Here is an 18,494-nt window from a genome sequence, read left to right as displayed (position 1 = left end):
AGTGAAGGAAACCATCAACAAAACAAAAATACTATCTACTGAGTGGGAGAAGATATTTGCAAATGATAAATCTGACAAGGGATTAATATACAAAAAACTCATACAACTCAACATCAAAAAAACAAACAACCTGATTTTTAAAAAAGGGCTAAGGATCTGAATAGACAGTTTTCCAAAGAAGACATACAAATGGCCAACAGACACATGAAAAGATGCTCAACATCACAACTCATCAGGGAAATGCAAATCAAAGCCACAATGACATATCACCTCACACCTGTCAGGGTGGCTATACAAAAGGCACAAACTTCTAGTTATAAGATAAATAAGTACCAGGGACATATGTACAACATGATAAACATAATTAACAGTGCTGTATGTTAAATATGAAAGTTGTTAAGAGAATAAACCCTAAGAGTTCTCATCACAAGGAAAAGGTTTTTTTCCTATTTCTTCAGTTTTGTATCTATATGAGATGATGGATGTTCACTAAACTTATTGTGATAATCATTTCATGATGTATATAAATCAAATCATTATGCTGTACACCTTAAACTTATATGGCACTGTATGTCAATTATATCTCAATACAACTGGAAGAAAAAATTATATAATATGCTTTTTAGATGTATTAGGTTATATATGTAGAGCTTTGAAAATTATCTTTAGTGAGTAGACAATGTTCCACTGAGTTTATGTATAAAACTACTCCCCACTGCTAGATATTTATATGGACTTTCAATTTTTCTATAAAAGATGACTTTGCAAGGAATATGTTAGTGCAAAAAATGATTTCTTCATCCTTTTTAAATCAGAAATTAGTAGTTCAGATATATAATATAACAACCTATATGCCTGATGGGCATTCCTAACAAAACTTTTTTCCTAATAAGCTTTAAAATAGTTATTGAAGAATAATTAATGGAAAAAATGAGTATCGAGAAAATAAAGCAGAATCAAGAGGGCACATTGGGTTGAATACCGCCTCCAAAAATTCATGTCTGCCCAGAACCTCAGAATGTGACCTTATTCATAAACAGGGCCTTTGCACATGTAATTAGTTAAGGTCTGAGATGAAACCATTCTGGGTTAAGGCTGGCCCTAAATCCCATGACTAGTATGTTTATAAGAAGAGGACAGGACACACAGAGACGAAGAGAAGAAAGGCCAGGTGATGATGGAGGCAGATTGCAGTGAGACAGCTACAAGCCAAGGAACACTGAGGGCTGCGGGCAGCCACCAGGAGGGTCTGGGAGGAGGAAAGGAAGGATTTTCCTAAGAGCCTCCAGAGGGAGCATGGTCCTGCTGACCGCTTGATTTCAAACTTCTAGCTTTCAGAACTGTGAGAGAATAAAAGTTTCTGTTGTTTGAAGTCTACCAGTCTTACTTATTTAGATTTTTTAAAAATACCAACTATTTGGGGGTTTAGTGCCATTTCCAAACGGCTGGTCTCCTGATGAAGAGTTTCCATGTATATTCCTGTTTTTCTTCTCCCTCCTTCCTGCCCGTGTTTTCTCACTTCCATATAGAGTTGAAAGCATCAATTTAGGTATCCCCAAGAACTGCAAAGAAAATGGCGGTTCCTTAGTACAGACTTCCAGATACTTATTGGCTTTTTAGGAGAACTCTGGGTTTTGTTTGTTTGCTTGTTTGTTTAACCACTGTTTTTCAAGGCACGTGGGTGCCTCAGTGGTGAGCATCAACCATGGCACCTGTGACACCCTCCCCTCCCTCTGTGTGCTCACTCCTGGCCCAGGTTCCCTTCCGTTCCCCACTCTACTGTTTCTACCTCATCAACAGGTAAAGACAGCAGAAAAATACACATTCCCTGTTGGCTTTAAAGTGATGCTAGTAAAGATCAACAAATTCTATAACTATGATTTTGGATTAGCTCTTTTAGCTTCTACCAAATGATTGATCATTTCCCAAACTGCATTTCCAGGAATGCTAGAAGATACAGAAGGTTCAGAGGCCAGAAGATCTTGTGGTTGAATAAGATCGGGAAATCCTCACATCTCCCCTCTTCTCAGACATTCACAGAGCATCTCAAGGAACTATGCAATAAATACATGTATAAATTCACTTAGCCTAGCAACTCCCAATGTATTTCACCATAATCCATCCTGCCCCCTTCCCACTAGAGCTTTTCTTCTTGGTGTTCTAACTAATATTTTCTGTAGTTCAGAAGAGGTCATAAAAATGGAAATCACTGCTATGTGAATTGGTTTTTCAACAAATATTTGATAGAAAGAATGAGACATTTTAGCATCCACGAAGGACAGGACAAAATGGAAAATCTTTAAATTGTATTGGTAAATTCTGAGGTCATACCCTACAAATGGCATATTAATAAAGGTTGCTCCTCCTCTGGAACCATGTGATGTAAGAAATGGTCAGTTATCTTTGCAAAGAGGTTGGAAAGCAACCCTGTGAAGATACTGGGCAAGTGAACAAGAAACACCCCCACCCCATGCTGTATCTTTAATCGTAAGTGAGGCAGAAAGGGGAACTGGGCAAATAAACAAAGAACCACTTCGTCTTTGCCGACATAAAATTAGCCTAGTTGTAGAAGATATAATCTATAGCTGTGGAAGCAGTGATAAGCATTGCTCAAGGGACAAGGGACAAGAGGCTCATGAAATACAGCTTGGAGTGACACAAATATCACACTGGTGATCCATGAACTCTGGAAGCATAGCTTTGACTCTCTTATTTGTTCTCCTCACTACCACTCAGTAATGACAAAAGAAATACAAATGATAAAAACCATCAAAGCAACAGTGAGTGGGAAAAAAGAAATACACTCATTTAATTGTCATCATCTTTGGAACCGTCTCCCATTACCAACAGCAGTGGCTAACAGTGGCAAAGTTGCTGTGATAGGTAAATGCCATTGTCAGTGGTACCTGCAACTACAGAAAAAGCAGCAAAGACAACCCAGCACACTGAGTCTCACTGGATTTGACAAAGGAAAATGCACCTTAGCACCCAACCTGGTACTTCTACTGTGTGTGTGTGTGTGTGTGTGTGTGTGTGTGTGTGTGTGTGTGTGTAAGTGAACGAGAGGACTGTTTTACTCTATGTTCAGTAGAAAACTAATATTACAAAAATTAAACTCAGGCTTGATTCATGCCTAGTCATTCTTCTTCTAAATGTTACCATTTTTTTTTCACGTTCAAGTTTAGTTTCGAGAGCTGAGAGACTTCATCTCTGTTCTTAAGCCTAGAGATACTTTACATCTAGGCAGCTTAGGAACATAAAGATCTATGAAGAGTTCAGAATCTTCCAGAATCATCTTCGTTTGCTTATCTCTTTGTGTATCTTGGGAGTTGTTATAGTAACGAGAAGGAAAAGTGGAATTCCCTGCCTCTGTCTCCCGAGGGGGTGAGGAATGGAAACAGGGAACTCACAGGAGTGGAAGAGGGTCAGGGTGGAAAACACTGGTTCTGGACCTATCTCCTGTTCAGGAGGGAATGGGTCAGCTCAGAGTTCAAGGCATCTAAAGAGTACCGCATTCAAGAAAGTAGAAGTATTTTGAGCAATTGCAGAAGTACCTAGTTGCCTCATCAGTAGAGATTCATCATCATATGGTGACCTCATAGCACAGAAGCCCAATAAATAAGTGACCAGAAGCTCCTGCAAAAGCCCAAGCCCTCCCTAAAGAGCTGCCTTAACTTGGAAAAGCCATTTAAGAACATTTTTCTTATTGCTATAAAATGACACCACCCACCTGACATTACTGAGATTTAAAATACATTTAAAAATCATGTAGAATACAGAGTTGCTGGTGCTTAAAGACAATCATATTAACATTACTAATACATTAGAATTCTGAAGCTTCTTAGCAAGCCCAGGATTAAGAGGTTTTTCTTAGGATGATGAATTACTTATGACAAAATAACTTACTGCAGTCAATTAAAGGGTAAAGTTAGGGAGAAGAAAATAGAACCAATTGAGTTTTCTTTAACTTATTAGAAATAAATAAAATGAAAAAAAATTAACGGAGGGCTGTTATGGTCAGGTACTATTCCAAGAGCTCATTTGATCTTCACTTATGAGGAGGGTACTACTGTTATCGCTGAGTTGCAATGAGGACACTAAAACAAAATGTTATGCTAAGTCATCCAAGGTTAGACAGCCAAGGGGCTCCGTCAGTGTTCTTATGTACCTGTTATGTGGCCTCAATGAAATAGCATTCTTTCAGGCCAAGAAAAATAGACAGTCTTTGAATCTCCAACCTTTACATTCATAGAACTTTATCTAGACATTAAAATGTATATGAGACCACTTTAGAAATTAATAGAAAGAGATCTTATGAGTAAATTAAAATTTGATTTAAACAATTACTTAAGAAAAAGAGGAGCAACCCAATTTAAAACAAAACAAAACAAGACAAAACCAAAGGCACTAGAGTATTTTGCAAGCAAGGAATATGTGACAAAAAAAAATACAAAATGAGTTAAATCTGACTCATAATTGTAAATGCGTGATTTGAAATGACGAGATACCACTTTGACTACCACAGTCCAGAAGTAATAAGTAGGGTCCTGCCATACTGGACAGTGAATTCTCTGTGATGTTCCTGGATGCTGTCCAATGCAATGGGGAAGTTCCACTAAACCTTCACCCCTACTCTCAGATAGTGGTTACACTATTAACGTTGGGTATGTATCCTTCTAGAATTTTTTATGCATTTTATGTACATGTATAAACAGAGAGTTATAGGGCTTTTTGTAAATAATAATGAGATTGTTTTGCAATTTATTTTTTCACTCAGCAATATATCACTGTCATATTCCTATGTTCAAATACTGAGAGCCAAGTTATTATTATTTTTTTTAGTGCAAATCACACATTTATTATTAACTCTCTTAATGCACAGAAATTCAAAGTTTAATTTGTCATTGAGAATTTACCTGTTTTTGTTTTTTTTTACATCTTTATTGGAGTATAATTGCTTTACAATGGTGTGTTAGTTTCTGCTTTATAACAAAGTGAATCAGTTACACATATACATATGTTCCCATATCTCTTCCCTCTTGTGTCTCCCTCCCTCCCACCTTCCCTATCCCACCCCTCTAGGTGGTCACACAGCACCGAGCTGATCTCCCTGTGCTATGCGGCTGCTTCCCACTAGCTATCTATTTTACGTTTGGTAGTGTATATACGTCCATATTATTATTTTTAATGGCTATTAACGCAGTATTCTATAGAATGGCTGTACTGTATTTAACCAATCCCTAGCGATGGATTAGGTTTTTTTTAATCTTCTTTATACAAATAATGCTGCATGCCACTAGAGTATAATTTTAAAAATTGTTTGCCTTTAACAATCTGATTAAAGAAATAATTCCTAGGGTAAGTATTTGGTGGATTATAAAAGCTGGGACTTACTTAGCTTGGTCAGGCCTAAGAGGTCTTACTTCTATAACTGGATCTAAAATTATGGAGTGATTTTAGACAAACTGACCCACCTAAAAGCCGAGAAGACATAATTTACCAAATTACTTAGTGCCCTGACAATGAGAATATTTTCCTGAAGGTGCCCAAACTGTTCAACAGGAACAGCACACTGGTCTTGCTGACTAACACTAGGTTTTGAGGACACATCCTCAAACAGGAACCAGATCTTTTCAGTTTTAATGCCAAACACACTGTATTTCAGCTTCTTCAGAATGAATCAGTAAGTCCAGCACTTTCCTTATCAAGGCCTTGGCCTGGGCTGCTTCCCTATCTGGAGAGAAATCCAGTCCACCTCTCTGCTGTGATGTATTATTCATCTTTCAAGGCCCAGACAGCTACTGAAACCTCCCTACTCTGATTAATCACTCCTTGGTTCAATGCTCCAAATACCATCTGGCTACTGCCCTTGGGGCATTTATAGAACAGGTTACACTTATCTACGTATACATATATGCCTGCTTACGAAAATGTATATGAGTACATATGGAAAATTCTTGAGGTTAAGTGTACATGACTTTTTCAACCTTATATCTCTTACTCAGGCTATTCATAGAGTAGGTACTAAATAATTGTTGAAAATATCTATTCTTTTGAGAAAAAAATATCTTAAATGAATACATGAATGGTATACCATTTTTACTTTTTAAACTAGTAAATGCTAACAAAAGTTATAGCTCATACACTGTTGATGGGTTATTTGTCAACCTGTATCTAAAGCTTTAAATATGTATACACACTTTGATGCAACAAATCCATTTCAAAGAATTCACCTTCAGGAAACAATCACGAATATTTCCAAAGCTTTACATTTAGGGTTCTTAGATGCAATATTGTTTATAAGAAAGAAAAATAGAAATGACTTCAGTGTTTCAATAACATGATAAATTACAGCATATATAAAATGGAATCTCATCTAACCAATAAGAATAATTCATGACATGGAGAAAATACTCTCCATTATGTGAAAAAAAATTAAGTCTCTGAAATATGAATCCAACTGAGTATGCATAGTAAGATCCAATTTTATTAAAATAAAGAGAAGAAATGAGATTGGAAGTAAAGGGACCAATATAGTAACAGAGTTCCCTCTGCGCAGTGGATTTATGAATGACCCTTTAAAATTTTTTTATGTTGTCAGAATCTCTTTCTGATACATATTGTACCTACTTTGCCTTTTACAGAATAAAACCTGCTAAACACATTTGCAGAATGAATGAATAAATTCATATTATCTCTCTTTAGCCACATAAAAATCTGATGATGTATATCGACCACTTCCTTCTTTTTTCCCCAGAAAGTGCTGGAGTGCAGTGGTGTAGAATTTCATTTTGAACTCTTTCCTATAGAATCAACAAATATCAATGTTCTAGGCAACAGGGACTCTGTAGACTTCCTAATGTGCTGGCTCAGTACATAAATGTTCAGATCTGAATGTGGGTGGTTAGTTAAGCAGATGAAATACAAACGCATTTTGTAAATCAAGAGGCTGTGAAGAAGATCAGAAATGTGGAAAAAGTTCCCATATTCTTATTTTGTTACTTTCAGGTAAGTCCCTTAAATAAACCCTCATCATGTCTGCCCTCGGTTTCTTCATATATAAAAGAAATGACTGATAATTCTGAATAAACAGTCTTTGAATGTCACATCTGAGGTTAAGATTTCAACTGCAGAATTCCATCAAGGATAACGTAGTACAGAAATTTCTGATGCTTCTGATAGAAATACTACAATGACACTGTTAGGAAAGAACACTTGCAAGATGATTTTTGGAGATTTGAATCAATACTTACATAAATATTGACACTAGTAATAAGCCACATGATAAACACAGACATTTCTTCAGCATACACCTACATATATTCACATCCATTCTGAACAGTTTCACATTTCTGGATTCTATGTAATGTGCTTGGCACAAAGTAGGAGCTCAACAAACTATATCTTTTCCTTTTCTATTCATTGCTCTCTCTCTTTTTTTTAATCACCTTTATTGGAGTATAATTGCTTTACAATGGTGTGTTAGTTTCTGCTTTATAATAAAGTGAATCAGTTATACATATACATATGTTCCCATATCTCTTCCCTCTTGCATCTCCCTCCCTCCTATCCTCCCTATCCCACCCCTCTAGGTGGTCACAAACTACCAAGCTGATCGCCCTGTGCTATGCGGCTGCTTCCCACTAGCTATCTATTTTACATTTGGTAGTGTATATATGTCCATGCCACTGTCTCACTTTGTCACAGCTTACTCTTCCCCCTCCCCATATCCTCAAGTCCATTCTCTAGTAGGTCTGTGTCTTTATTCCTGTCTTACCCCTAGGTTCTTCATAACACTCTATGACATAAATCACAGCAAGATCCTTTTATAACCACCTCCTAGAGAAATGGAAACAAAAACAAAAATAAACAAATGGGACCTAATGAAACTTAAAAGCTTTTGCACAGCAAAGGCAACCATAAACAAGACCAAAAGACAACCCTCAGAATGGGAGAAAATATTTGCAAATGAAGCAACTGACAAAGGATTAATCTCCAAGATTTACAAGCAGCTCATGCAGCTCAATAACAAAAAACAAACAACACAATCCAAAAATGGGCAGAAGATCTAAATAGACGTTTCTCCAAAGAAGATATACAGGTTGCCAACAAACCCATGAAAGAATGCTCAACATCACTAATCATTAGAGAAATGCAAATCAAAACTACAATGAGATATCATCTCACACCAGTCAGAATGGCCATCATCAAAAAATCTACAAACAATAAATGCTGGAGAGGGTGTGAAGAAAAGGGAACACTCTTGCACTGTTGGTGGGAATGTAAATTGATACAGCCACTATAGAGAACAGTATGGAGGTTCCTTAAAAAACTAAAAATAGAACTACCATATGACACAGCAATCCCATTACTGGGCACATACCCTGAGAAAACCATAATTCAAAAATTGTCATGTACCAAAATATTCATTGCAGCTCTATTTACAATAGCCAGGACATGGAAGCAACCTAAGTGTCCATCATCGGATGAATGGATAAAGAAGATGTGGCACATATATACAATGGAATATTACTCAGCCATAAAAAGAAACAAAATTGAGTATTTGTAGTGAGGTGGATGGATCTAGAGTCTGTCATACAGAGTGAAGTAAGTCAGAAAGAGAAAAACAAATACCGTATGCTAACACATATATAAAGAATCTAAGGAAAAAAAGAAAAAAAGGTCATGAAGATCCTTTTCTATTCAAACAGCCCATTTCCCTGGAGTAAATTAGAGTTTTGTTTGAAAAGGAACACATGTAAAGGCAAAGCCTTTTAAGTCTTCCAACATACTTGTTTATACAACTGTCTTTAAAATGTATTAGGTATTATGCACTGCCTGCTTCCTAAGTGCAAGTATGTGGAACCTGATTTAATCCATCTGCTGATGCCCTGTGGCCATCACATGCTTCTCAACACCCATGCAGATCTCCCTGGCTCTTTTCTGACCCGTTTACCCAGCCCCACAGCACCCAGTCCCAGACTCTTCCATGTGCTCATTATCTGTTACTCTGTGTTGCAGTTTCTAATAGACTTCCTTTTCCATGAAAAACAAAGGGAAGGGGGAAGGAATCTTTACTCTTGATTTCTCAACTGAAAAATCCTCGTGGCTGACTTTACTTTTTGAACCTGCAATCAAGTTGTTAATGTTGAGCATTAGTTGCAGAAAATCTGCCCTCCAGAGAAGTCTGCATTGTTAAAAACACACAACAAAATAACCTAAAGTTCCCCAAACAAGACTGTGATGTGTTCCAGTATAGCACAGAAACTAGATCTTCATCTAGAGCCAGATACATGTGTGTGCATGTATGCCTTGTTATGTTATATACTGTAATGATGAGCACACACTTCATAAGGCTGCTATGAGGGAGACAGTAATGGTACCTTTACTCTACAGGCCAGGAAATGAGGTGTTTGAAAGGTGATGTCACTGTCTCATGGTAACTCAGCTAGCAGTGGAGAGTCAGGACTTGAACCCTTGTTAATTTGATGTACTTTGTGTACTGTTTCCTGGTTCAACAGACTCTGAAAATATAGAGGATCTTTGTTTCCTCTTAATGTTCTTGGCACAGTGGGGGTTATGAAAATTAATATGTTTGGGTTTAAGCAAAATCCTATGACTTGGTCCAACTTTTGATGCTTCCCATTGATTAGTATAACCAAAGGTGGTCTTTTATGGACTGATGGCTGGACTTTGTGCGAGGATGAACTCTCCTGTGATTTGGAAAAAAAAAAAATCCAGGCATGTTGATAGTTGAGTTCAATTTAAATCTTTTTAGTGAAACCAGTTGACAAGATATCTAAGGTTTTACATCATTCATGTCTTTCCCCACTTTGAGTGATGGTGTAAATATATTTTTCACAAATGTATTTGTGAAAGTTGAAAAACAACATAAAATTACAGTATTTTAAAATAAGAAAGAACCTTAAAGGTAATCTAGACTTGCCCTTTCATTTCTTACTAGGAGACCTGAGGTTACTAATTATCCCTGATTTCTTCAATACTATAGGGGTTGGCAGCATTGTCAGCAAAAGACTTTTTAACAATTGTTTAAATAGCTTATAATCCTGCAATTTAGGGGGAAATACACACACACACACACACACACACACACACACAAAATATTCTAAAAGTTTAACTAACCTCCAAATCCATCAGGCACATATGTTTTAAGAACAATATTGCAGAAAATTGTTGGCAGTGATAAAGGTTTATTTCCCTCGTTTCGAAGAGAAATGTGTCGATAGCCTGCTTGGAGGCCATCCAGTGGCAGAATCCTCTGGCCAATCAGCTTGTTGTTGTCATCATACACTGCAAGTCTCAAGACTGCCAGGTCAGGGAGGATCACCTGCAAACAAGAAATGGTACTTTTTGTTGCTTTTTGGAATGCAGCTCCCAAGAATTACAACTCTAGGAATCTGGAGTATATTCATAATGTTCTGAAAGGCTTCTTTATGGTGAAAATAAGCCAATGGTTAATTTGCATTCTTAAAGTATACTGTATAAGCTACAATGCCCAAGCCATTGAGAAAGGCAATTGGAACAGGTTGGAATTCATTTCCTGGAAATCATTTCCTGAAAATTTTAGATGGAATGAATGAATGTGAAAGATGACTACTCCAACCCTTGGCATCTTTCCCCGTCCCACCCATGTAATGGATGAGCAAAAGGAGACCCTGAGAAATAAAGTGACTTTCCTTTATGTCAGAGATGGCCAGTGACAGCTGGGCCTAGATACTGGTGCTCCTGATTTCTAGTCCTGTGATCTGTCTACTACCTGGGCTGCTTCTGACGTCAAACTCTGTTTTTAAGAATATGGAAAGTATCTTTGAAGAAACACCTTATGTATAAAAGACAATCTATACATAAATTTAGATTTCCCCTTTTCCTTGCACACCTCAGTTTTTAACACATTTTGGGATATTAAATAGAGTAAGATGGGGCAGCTAGAAGCATTAACATAGGGAATTCCCTGGCAGTCCAGTGGTTTGCACTCTGTGCTCTCACTGCCAAGGGCCCAGGTTTGATCCCTGGTCAGGGAACTAAGATCCCGTAAGCTGTGCAGCACAACAAATAAAACAAAACAAACAAAAACAGAACAAAACAAAAACCCACCAACAAAAAACAACATTAACATATACCCAAGACATCTACTCTTGCCACCCCCAAACCTAATACATGGCCATAACATCTGAGCTCAGATAGCAGAAGCAACATGACAAAAAAAAACCCTATGTTTTTTAATCAAGAATGCCTATTTAGGGCTATTTAGGGCTTCCCTGGTGGCGCAGTGGTTGAGAGTCTGCCTGCCGATGCAGGGGACACGGGTTTGTGCCCCGGTCCGGGAAGATCCCACATGCCGCGAAGCGGCTAGACCTGTGAGCCATGGCCGCTGGGCCTGCGCATCCGTAGCCTGTGCTCCACAATGGGAGAGGCCACAACAGTGAGAGGCCCGCGTACCACAAAAAAAAATAAAAAATTAAAAAATTAAAAAAAAGAATGCCTATTTATTGGCTATGAGCCGCTAAGATATCTCGTCTGATTTGAGCACTATGTCTAAAGCTAGACAATGAACTGGCTGCTTATTTATGCCTAGAGGTTTTAATTTAATTCCAACTTCATGAAGATGAACAGGAGAAACCAAGATGAAATGCATCCAACTTCAGTCACTATGTTGTTCCTCACGTGGTGAATGGGGGCTTACCTTGTGAGATTAGCACAATGAACAAAAACAATACCAGCGAGAAGGAAACTAAAGTTAAAGCACTTGGTATCAATGAAAGACAACGTATTGTAACTTCTAAAGAACAGGGGAGGACGCAAAATTGGCGTCTTGTTTCTGGGGCCAGTAATACTGCATGAAAAACCAACTCTGATATTTCCCTATGCGTCAAAAACAATGCCTGAAGCCAGCTTTCTGAATTTCTAGAAATGTGTGTAGGGATTATTCATTATGTTCCAAAACTCTGACCATACTGACAACAGATCCAGCTATAACAAATTGAAAAGCACGGGAAGAAAAAAAGACACATCACAGCTGTGTATGCAATTCACACTACACTCTGATTGTAGAAGAGAAGGTGAAAATGGGGGGAGGGTGTTGCACGGATAATGGTATTCACGTAACAGGGAGCGCCTACACGTCAAAATGGCTTGATTTATTGAACTATATTGATCTTCTGTAATATGCTTTCTGTAAACAAGTTAGCCAATTCTGAGGTTGATAATCCCTATTTTTGTTAAGATAAAAAGCTGATCATCTGTGTTGCATGACGTACGTATGTCATGCAACACTTGGAAAACCTGTGCCTGAAGAAGAAGCAAGAAAGCATTTTGGTTGGATAACAGAACAAGTGAGAAAGAAACAGGCATTTTTGAGATAGCACTGCCAATGCATGGATTTTTCAATACATCTTCCATTGGTGAAAGAGAAACAACTGGAAAAAAAATGGTTACAAGATTAAGGGCCTCCCCAGTGGTTCAGTGGTTAAGAATCCACCTGCCAATGCAGGGGACACGGGTTCGAGCCCTGGTCCAGGAAGATCCCACATGCCGCAGAGCAACTAAGCCCGTGCGCCACAACTACAGAGACTGTGCTCTAGAGCCTGTGAGCCACAACTACTGAAGCCCACATGCCTAGAGTCCATGCTCCACAACAAGAGAAGCCACCGCAATGAGAAGCCTGTGCATCGTAACAAAGAGTAGCCCCCACTCGCTGCAACTAGAGAAAGCCTGCACATAGCAACGAAGACCCAACGCAGCCAAAAATAAATAAATAAAACAAATTTTAAAAAAATGGTTACAAGATTAAAAACTGCGTCATTACAGAGAATGACTGATTGGTCTTAGGATCAAGGTATAATAAGGAGATAAAAAACAAAAAGACAAAAACAGCACACGACCCACAGGACCTGTGGGTAGCAATGGGGACCACACTTTCTGGAGGCACAGGACAATACCAACTGACCCATTTAAGGACATTTATTGGCCTCAGTCTAGGTGCAACATCCTACCCATCCTCTCGGCTAAAGGAACAGTGCAAGTCACCAGCTGCCACAAGGGCAGGGAAGAGCTCTCCCACATGTGAGGCTGTCCACCTGTAGGGCTCCCTCTGAGTAGACTGCTAACCTGGGGCTTGGGCACTGCCATGTGGGAGGTGGGCTCCTCCAAGGAGGAAGGAGAGCCAAGAGGAGGACTGGGAAAAACTGAAACAACAATCATATGATGGCTGCAGAACTCATGCATTAGAAGAACACATTTAGGGTTGAATAACTGTCCCTATATCATGTAGTGTCTCTACACTAAAATATGGTTTCCAACTTAGCAGAGTGAGTCTGACACATTGAAAATACCCTACCTTCCGAAATACAAATGATTCTTCATTGTAAACTGGATTGAGTCCATTGTTCATCACCATGCGTGTTCGGAATTCCTTCCGGATAGTGTCGGTGGGCAACCCATACATATCCACTTCTACATATGTGCCAATTTTTTTATCTGATAAGAACTGACCTGATATGACCTATAGAAATAGGATGAGAGAGAAGTAAAGTCAGTGTAATCATCAGTAGCAAAGAATAATCTGGAAGGAAGAGATTCTCTGTTCATCTTTAGAAATTTTAATTAGCTATGGAAATAATATATCCATTCCTTATTAAACTAAAACATGGTTGAGCAAACACTGCATGCAAAAAACTATTCTAGGCAGAGGTTCTGCCTCCGAGAACTGCCTAGAAAAAGAAAGAGGGAACTATACATGAATCATCTATTACAAAACAATACTGTCCACAGCATCTTCACCTAAGTGCCCACACCTGTGAAATGAAGCAATGGATTCAAATATGCCCTAAGGTCACTTCATAGCTCTGAAATTCTGTCACGCCACACATTTACTGAATTCTTTCAAAAGTCTTGAGACACACAGAAAGAAAAGCAATGCTAAACTGATGTTGACAATCTTCATACAGGACAGTGTTATTTTTTGTAAAGACCAGTATTAAATTTTATCTATTTTAAAGCTATGGAGAGACTATTTTTCATTTATTTTCCAAATGACTACAGCCATTTATTAGGTTTTTTCACGTTATCTAATAGCTAATAATTGTGAAACAGTTTTTCGAGGTATAACTGACATAAAATAAACTGTACATGTTTAAAGTGTACAATGAGATCAGTTTTTACACATGAGCACATCTGTAAAACTATCACCACAATTAAGACAATAAATATTTTCAACAACTCCCAAAGTTCCTTTGTGCCCTTTTGTAATTCATCCTTTCTTCCATCTCTGTCTAGAGGAAACAACTGATTTGCTTTCTGTTACTATACATTAGTTTGCATTTTCTAGAATTTAGTATAAGTGGAATCATACAGTAGGTATCTTTTCATTAATAAGCTTTAGTTTTTATAGCCGTTTTTGCTTTACAGCAAAGTTGAGAAGAAAGTACAGAGTTCTCATATACCCCTGTCCCCGTACCCACCACTTCCCCCACTGTGTGTATCTCGCACCACAGTAGTATACTCGTTACAATCAGTGAACCTACATTGACACTTCATTATCACCCAAAGTCCATAGTTTACATTTAGGGTTTACTCTTGGTGTTGTACATTCTATGGATGTGGAAAAATGTATAATGACAAGTATCTACCATTGTAGTATCATACAGAATAGTTTCACTGCCCTAAAATCCCTTGTGCTCTGCCTGCTAATCCCTCCCCCCAATTTGTGATCTTTTTTTAGCATCTCCATAGTTTTGCCTTTTTCCGGAATGTTATATAGCTGGAATCATACAGTGTGTCACTTTTTCAGACTGGCTTCTTTCACTTAGTAATGTACATTTAAATTTCATCCATGTCTTTTCATGACTCAATAGCTCATTTCTTTTTAGAACTAAATACTATTCCACTGTCTGGATATGCCACTGATTATTTATCCATTCACCTACTAAATGGCACCGTGGTTACTTTCAAAATTTTCTCAATTATGAATAAAGCTGCTAAAAACATCCCTGTTAAGTTTTTGTGTGGACATAAGTTTTCAATTCATTTGGGTAAATAACAAGGAATGCAACTTGCTGGATCATATAGTAAGAGTATGTTGAGTTTTGTAAGAAACTGCCAAACTGTTTTCCAAAATGGTTTCATCATTTTGCATTCCCACCATCAATGGCCAAGAGTTCCTGTTGCTCCACAGCCTCTACTGGATACTTTTTGATCTGGTGTTTTTCATTAAAAGCAGGTAATAATGTCACTAGTAGAAAAACATGTTTCTCAAGAAAAAAAGAAAGAATTTAAAATCAAAGTTGAGAGCCACACACTGATCTTGCAAATTGACATTAAATTTATTTATTTATTTTTAATTTGGCTGCACTGGTCTTAGTGGGCACGTGGGTTCTTAGTTGCGGCATGTGGGATCTAGTTCCAGGCATTGGGAGCATGGAGTCTTAACCACTGGACCACCAGGGAAGTCCCAACATTAAATATTTTAGTTGTAATTTCTTAAGACTTTTCCAAGACCACCTGCATACACATTTATACTATTCTGTGAAAAGCAAGCACCTTACCTGCACTGAGCAAGTGGCTGCAATAACCCCATCAACAGGCGTTTCAGAGAAGGGATCAAATGTTCGATCAGGCCGTCTCATGAAATCTGGTTTGAGAAGGTACCTGATGGGACAAAAGTGCAGAAGGAGTTTATTTTGTTAGTTATTTTTATAAAGGCTAAGAAAACCACTATTCAGGATACTGAATACTTATTTATCCCCATTTCTAACTTAGGAGCTAGGCTTTTAGGTAGAGGATCTCAAGGACTGAAGAGAATATCCCTGCCCTGCGGGTAATCCTAATGAGGAGCAGGGAAGAGCAAATGTTCTCTAGATTCCAGGCTCTGGGACATCTATGACTTCCTGACACGACCATCTTCTCTGGAACTTGTTTATGCTCTTACATACACAAAATAATAATGAAAAACCAACTAAATGAGCTACAGTTATCAAAATATGGGAAATATGTGGTATTATTTATTGTTTTAATTAATGTATTAAATTATGGGATATAATGACAAGTTTGATAACTACATAGTTTCAAAGTACCCATAATCATAAGAATATTTTGAGAGATCTCTAACAAAAGTAATGAGATATCTGTGATTTATATCAGTGTCAGAGTCAGAGGTATCATTAACATTACTATGGATTGTTGTCTATTTTCATAACTGAAGGGAATGTAAAGTTTCAGTTAGAAGTAGGTGAAGATAAAGATGTTATTATTTCTCCAATTCTAGCCAGGCTAATTAGGTAAGAAAATGAAATAAAAAGGCATCCAGACTGGAAAGAAGAAGTATTTAATACTATTTCTATTCTCAGATGATATGATCTTAAATATAGAAAATCCTAAAGAGTCCACTAAAAAGCTATTTGAACAAATAAACGAGTTCAGCAAGCTTACAGGGTACAAAATCAATATATAAAAATCAATTGTATTTCTATGCACCAAGCAATGAACAATCCAAAAATGAAATTAAGTAAACAATTCCATTTATAACAGAACCTAAAATAATAAAATACTTAGGAATACATTTAACAAAATAAGTACATATACTTGGAAAACCAGAAAAAATTGTTGAAGAAAATTTTAAAAGAACTAAATAAATGGAAAGATATCTTGTGTTCATGGATCAGAAGGCTTAATATCGTTAAGATGGTGCTAGTCCCCAAATTGATATATAGATTCAATACAATCCCTATCAAAATCCCAGCTGTCTTCTTTATAGAAATTGACAAGTTGATCCTAAAATTCAATTGGAAACTCAAGGACCAAGAATTCCCCAAACATTCTTGATAAAGAAGAACAAAGTAGGAGGTCTCATACTTCTCAATTTTAAAATCTTCTACAAATCAACAATAACCTAAGCATCTTGGTACTGGCAAAAAGATAGATATATAAATCAGTGAGATAGAATTGGGAGTCCAAAAATAAATTCATATCTATGCTCAACTGATTTTTGACAAGGATGCCAAGACTAGTCAGTGAGGGAAAGAACAGTCTTTAAACAAATGATGCTAGGACAACTGGATAGCCACATGCAAAATAATAAAATTAGTCCCTTCTTTCACATCATAAACAAAAATTATCTCAAAATGGATCAAAGACCTAAAAGTAAAAGCTATAACTATAAAATTCTTAGAAGAAGACTTAGGGATAAATCTTTGTGACTTGGAATTTGACAATGGATTATTAGACATAACACCAAAAGCACAAGCAATGAGCAAAAATATCAATACATAAACTTCACTTCATCATAAAGACTTTTACACTTCAAAGAACACTCTCAAGAAAGTGAAAAGACTAGTCATAGAATGAGAAAAATATTTGCAAATCATTTACCTGATAAGAGGCTTGTATCTAAAATATATGAAGAACAACCCAGTTAAAAAATGGGCAAATGATTTGAATAGACAGTTCTCCAAATAAGATATACAAATGGCCGGCAAGCACTTGAAAAGACGCTTAATATCATGAGTCATCAGAGAAATGCAAACCAGTACCATAATAAGATACCACTGCACACACACTAGGTCGGCTACAATAAAAAAAAAGTCAGATAATTGTAACTATGGACGAGGAGATGGAGAAATTGGAGCCTTCATACGACATTGCTGGTGGGAATGTAAAATGATGCAGCCACTTTGGAAAACAGTCTGTAGTTTCTCAAACAGTTAAACATAGAGTTACCATATGACCCAGAGATTCTCTTAGGTATACACCCAAGAGAAGTGAAAACATCTGTCCATACAGAAACTCGTACATGAATTTTCATAGTGGCATTATTTGTAATAACCAAAAGATAGAAACAATCCAAATGTCCATCAAAAGATGAATGGATATACAATATGAGGTATATCCATATAATGGAAAATTATTCAGCAATAAAAAGAAATAAAGTACTGATATACACTACAACATAGGTGAACCTTGAAACCATTATGCTAAGTGAAACAAGACAGTCATAAAAGGTCACATATTATATGAATCCATTTACATGAAATGTGCAGAACAGGCAAAAATATAGTGACAGTGTGTAGATTGGTGGTTGCTTAATGCTGGGATGGGGGCAGGGGATGTTGGAAGGTGACAGCTAAAGGGTATGAGTTTTCTTTTCTGTATGACTAAAATGTTTTAAAATTGATCTCCAGCACTGTCTGCCCCTTACCCACTGGGTATGGTCACAGAATCACACCTTGGCTAGATTCCATAACTTTCCTGAAACTCGTGTTAAAGAACTTCATCTCTCTAAAAGAAATATTTTTTGTTAGGAATGACTATAACCATAGATAAGAAAATTCTACATCAATGTGATTAGTATATAAAGGAAAATAAAAGCACTTTCCCCAAAACTCTAGGTTTGCTTTTAGATGTAAAAGAATCGCGATTTGGGATCAAATCTTTCATATTCCTTAGGAGTATAACTTTTACTAGTTTCAACTCCCGATGAT

At 37.2% G+C, this 18,494-nt stretch overlaps 1 protein-coding gene across 3 annotated transcripts in view; it reads right to left on the bottom strand.

Annotated features, from left to right (window-relative positions):
• Window positions 1-18,494, bottom strand: part of PLCB4 (phospholipase C beta 4) — a 418,294-nt gene that overhangs the window by 38,544 nt on the left and 361,256 nt on the right. For all 3 annotated transcript variants that reach the window (XM_060122522.1, XM_060122523.1, XM_060122521.1), the window contains 3 exons: window positions 15,564-15,666; window positions 13,358-13,522; window positions 10,144-10,348 (listed from right to left, as the gene is read on the bottom strand). In XM_060122522.1, the coding sequence (XP_059978505.1) occupies window positions 10,144-10,348; window positions 13,358-13,522; window positions 15,564-15,666 (473 nt within the window). The remainder of the gene's footprint in view (window positions 1-10,143; window positions 10,349-13,357; window positions 13,523-15,563; window positions 15,667-18,494) is intronic.

This window comes from Lagenorhynchus albirostris, chromosome 15 (assembly GCF_949774975.1).
Source record: "Lagenorhynchus albirostris chromosome 15, mLagAlb1.1, whole genome shotgun sequence".
NCBI lineage: Eukaryota > Metazoa > Chordata > Mammalia > Artiodactyla > Delphinidae > Lagenorhynchus > Lagenorhynchus albirostris.
Note: the sequence above shows the minus strand (reverse complement) of the source record. Positions and strands in the feature narration are given on the sequence as shown.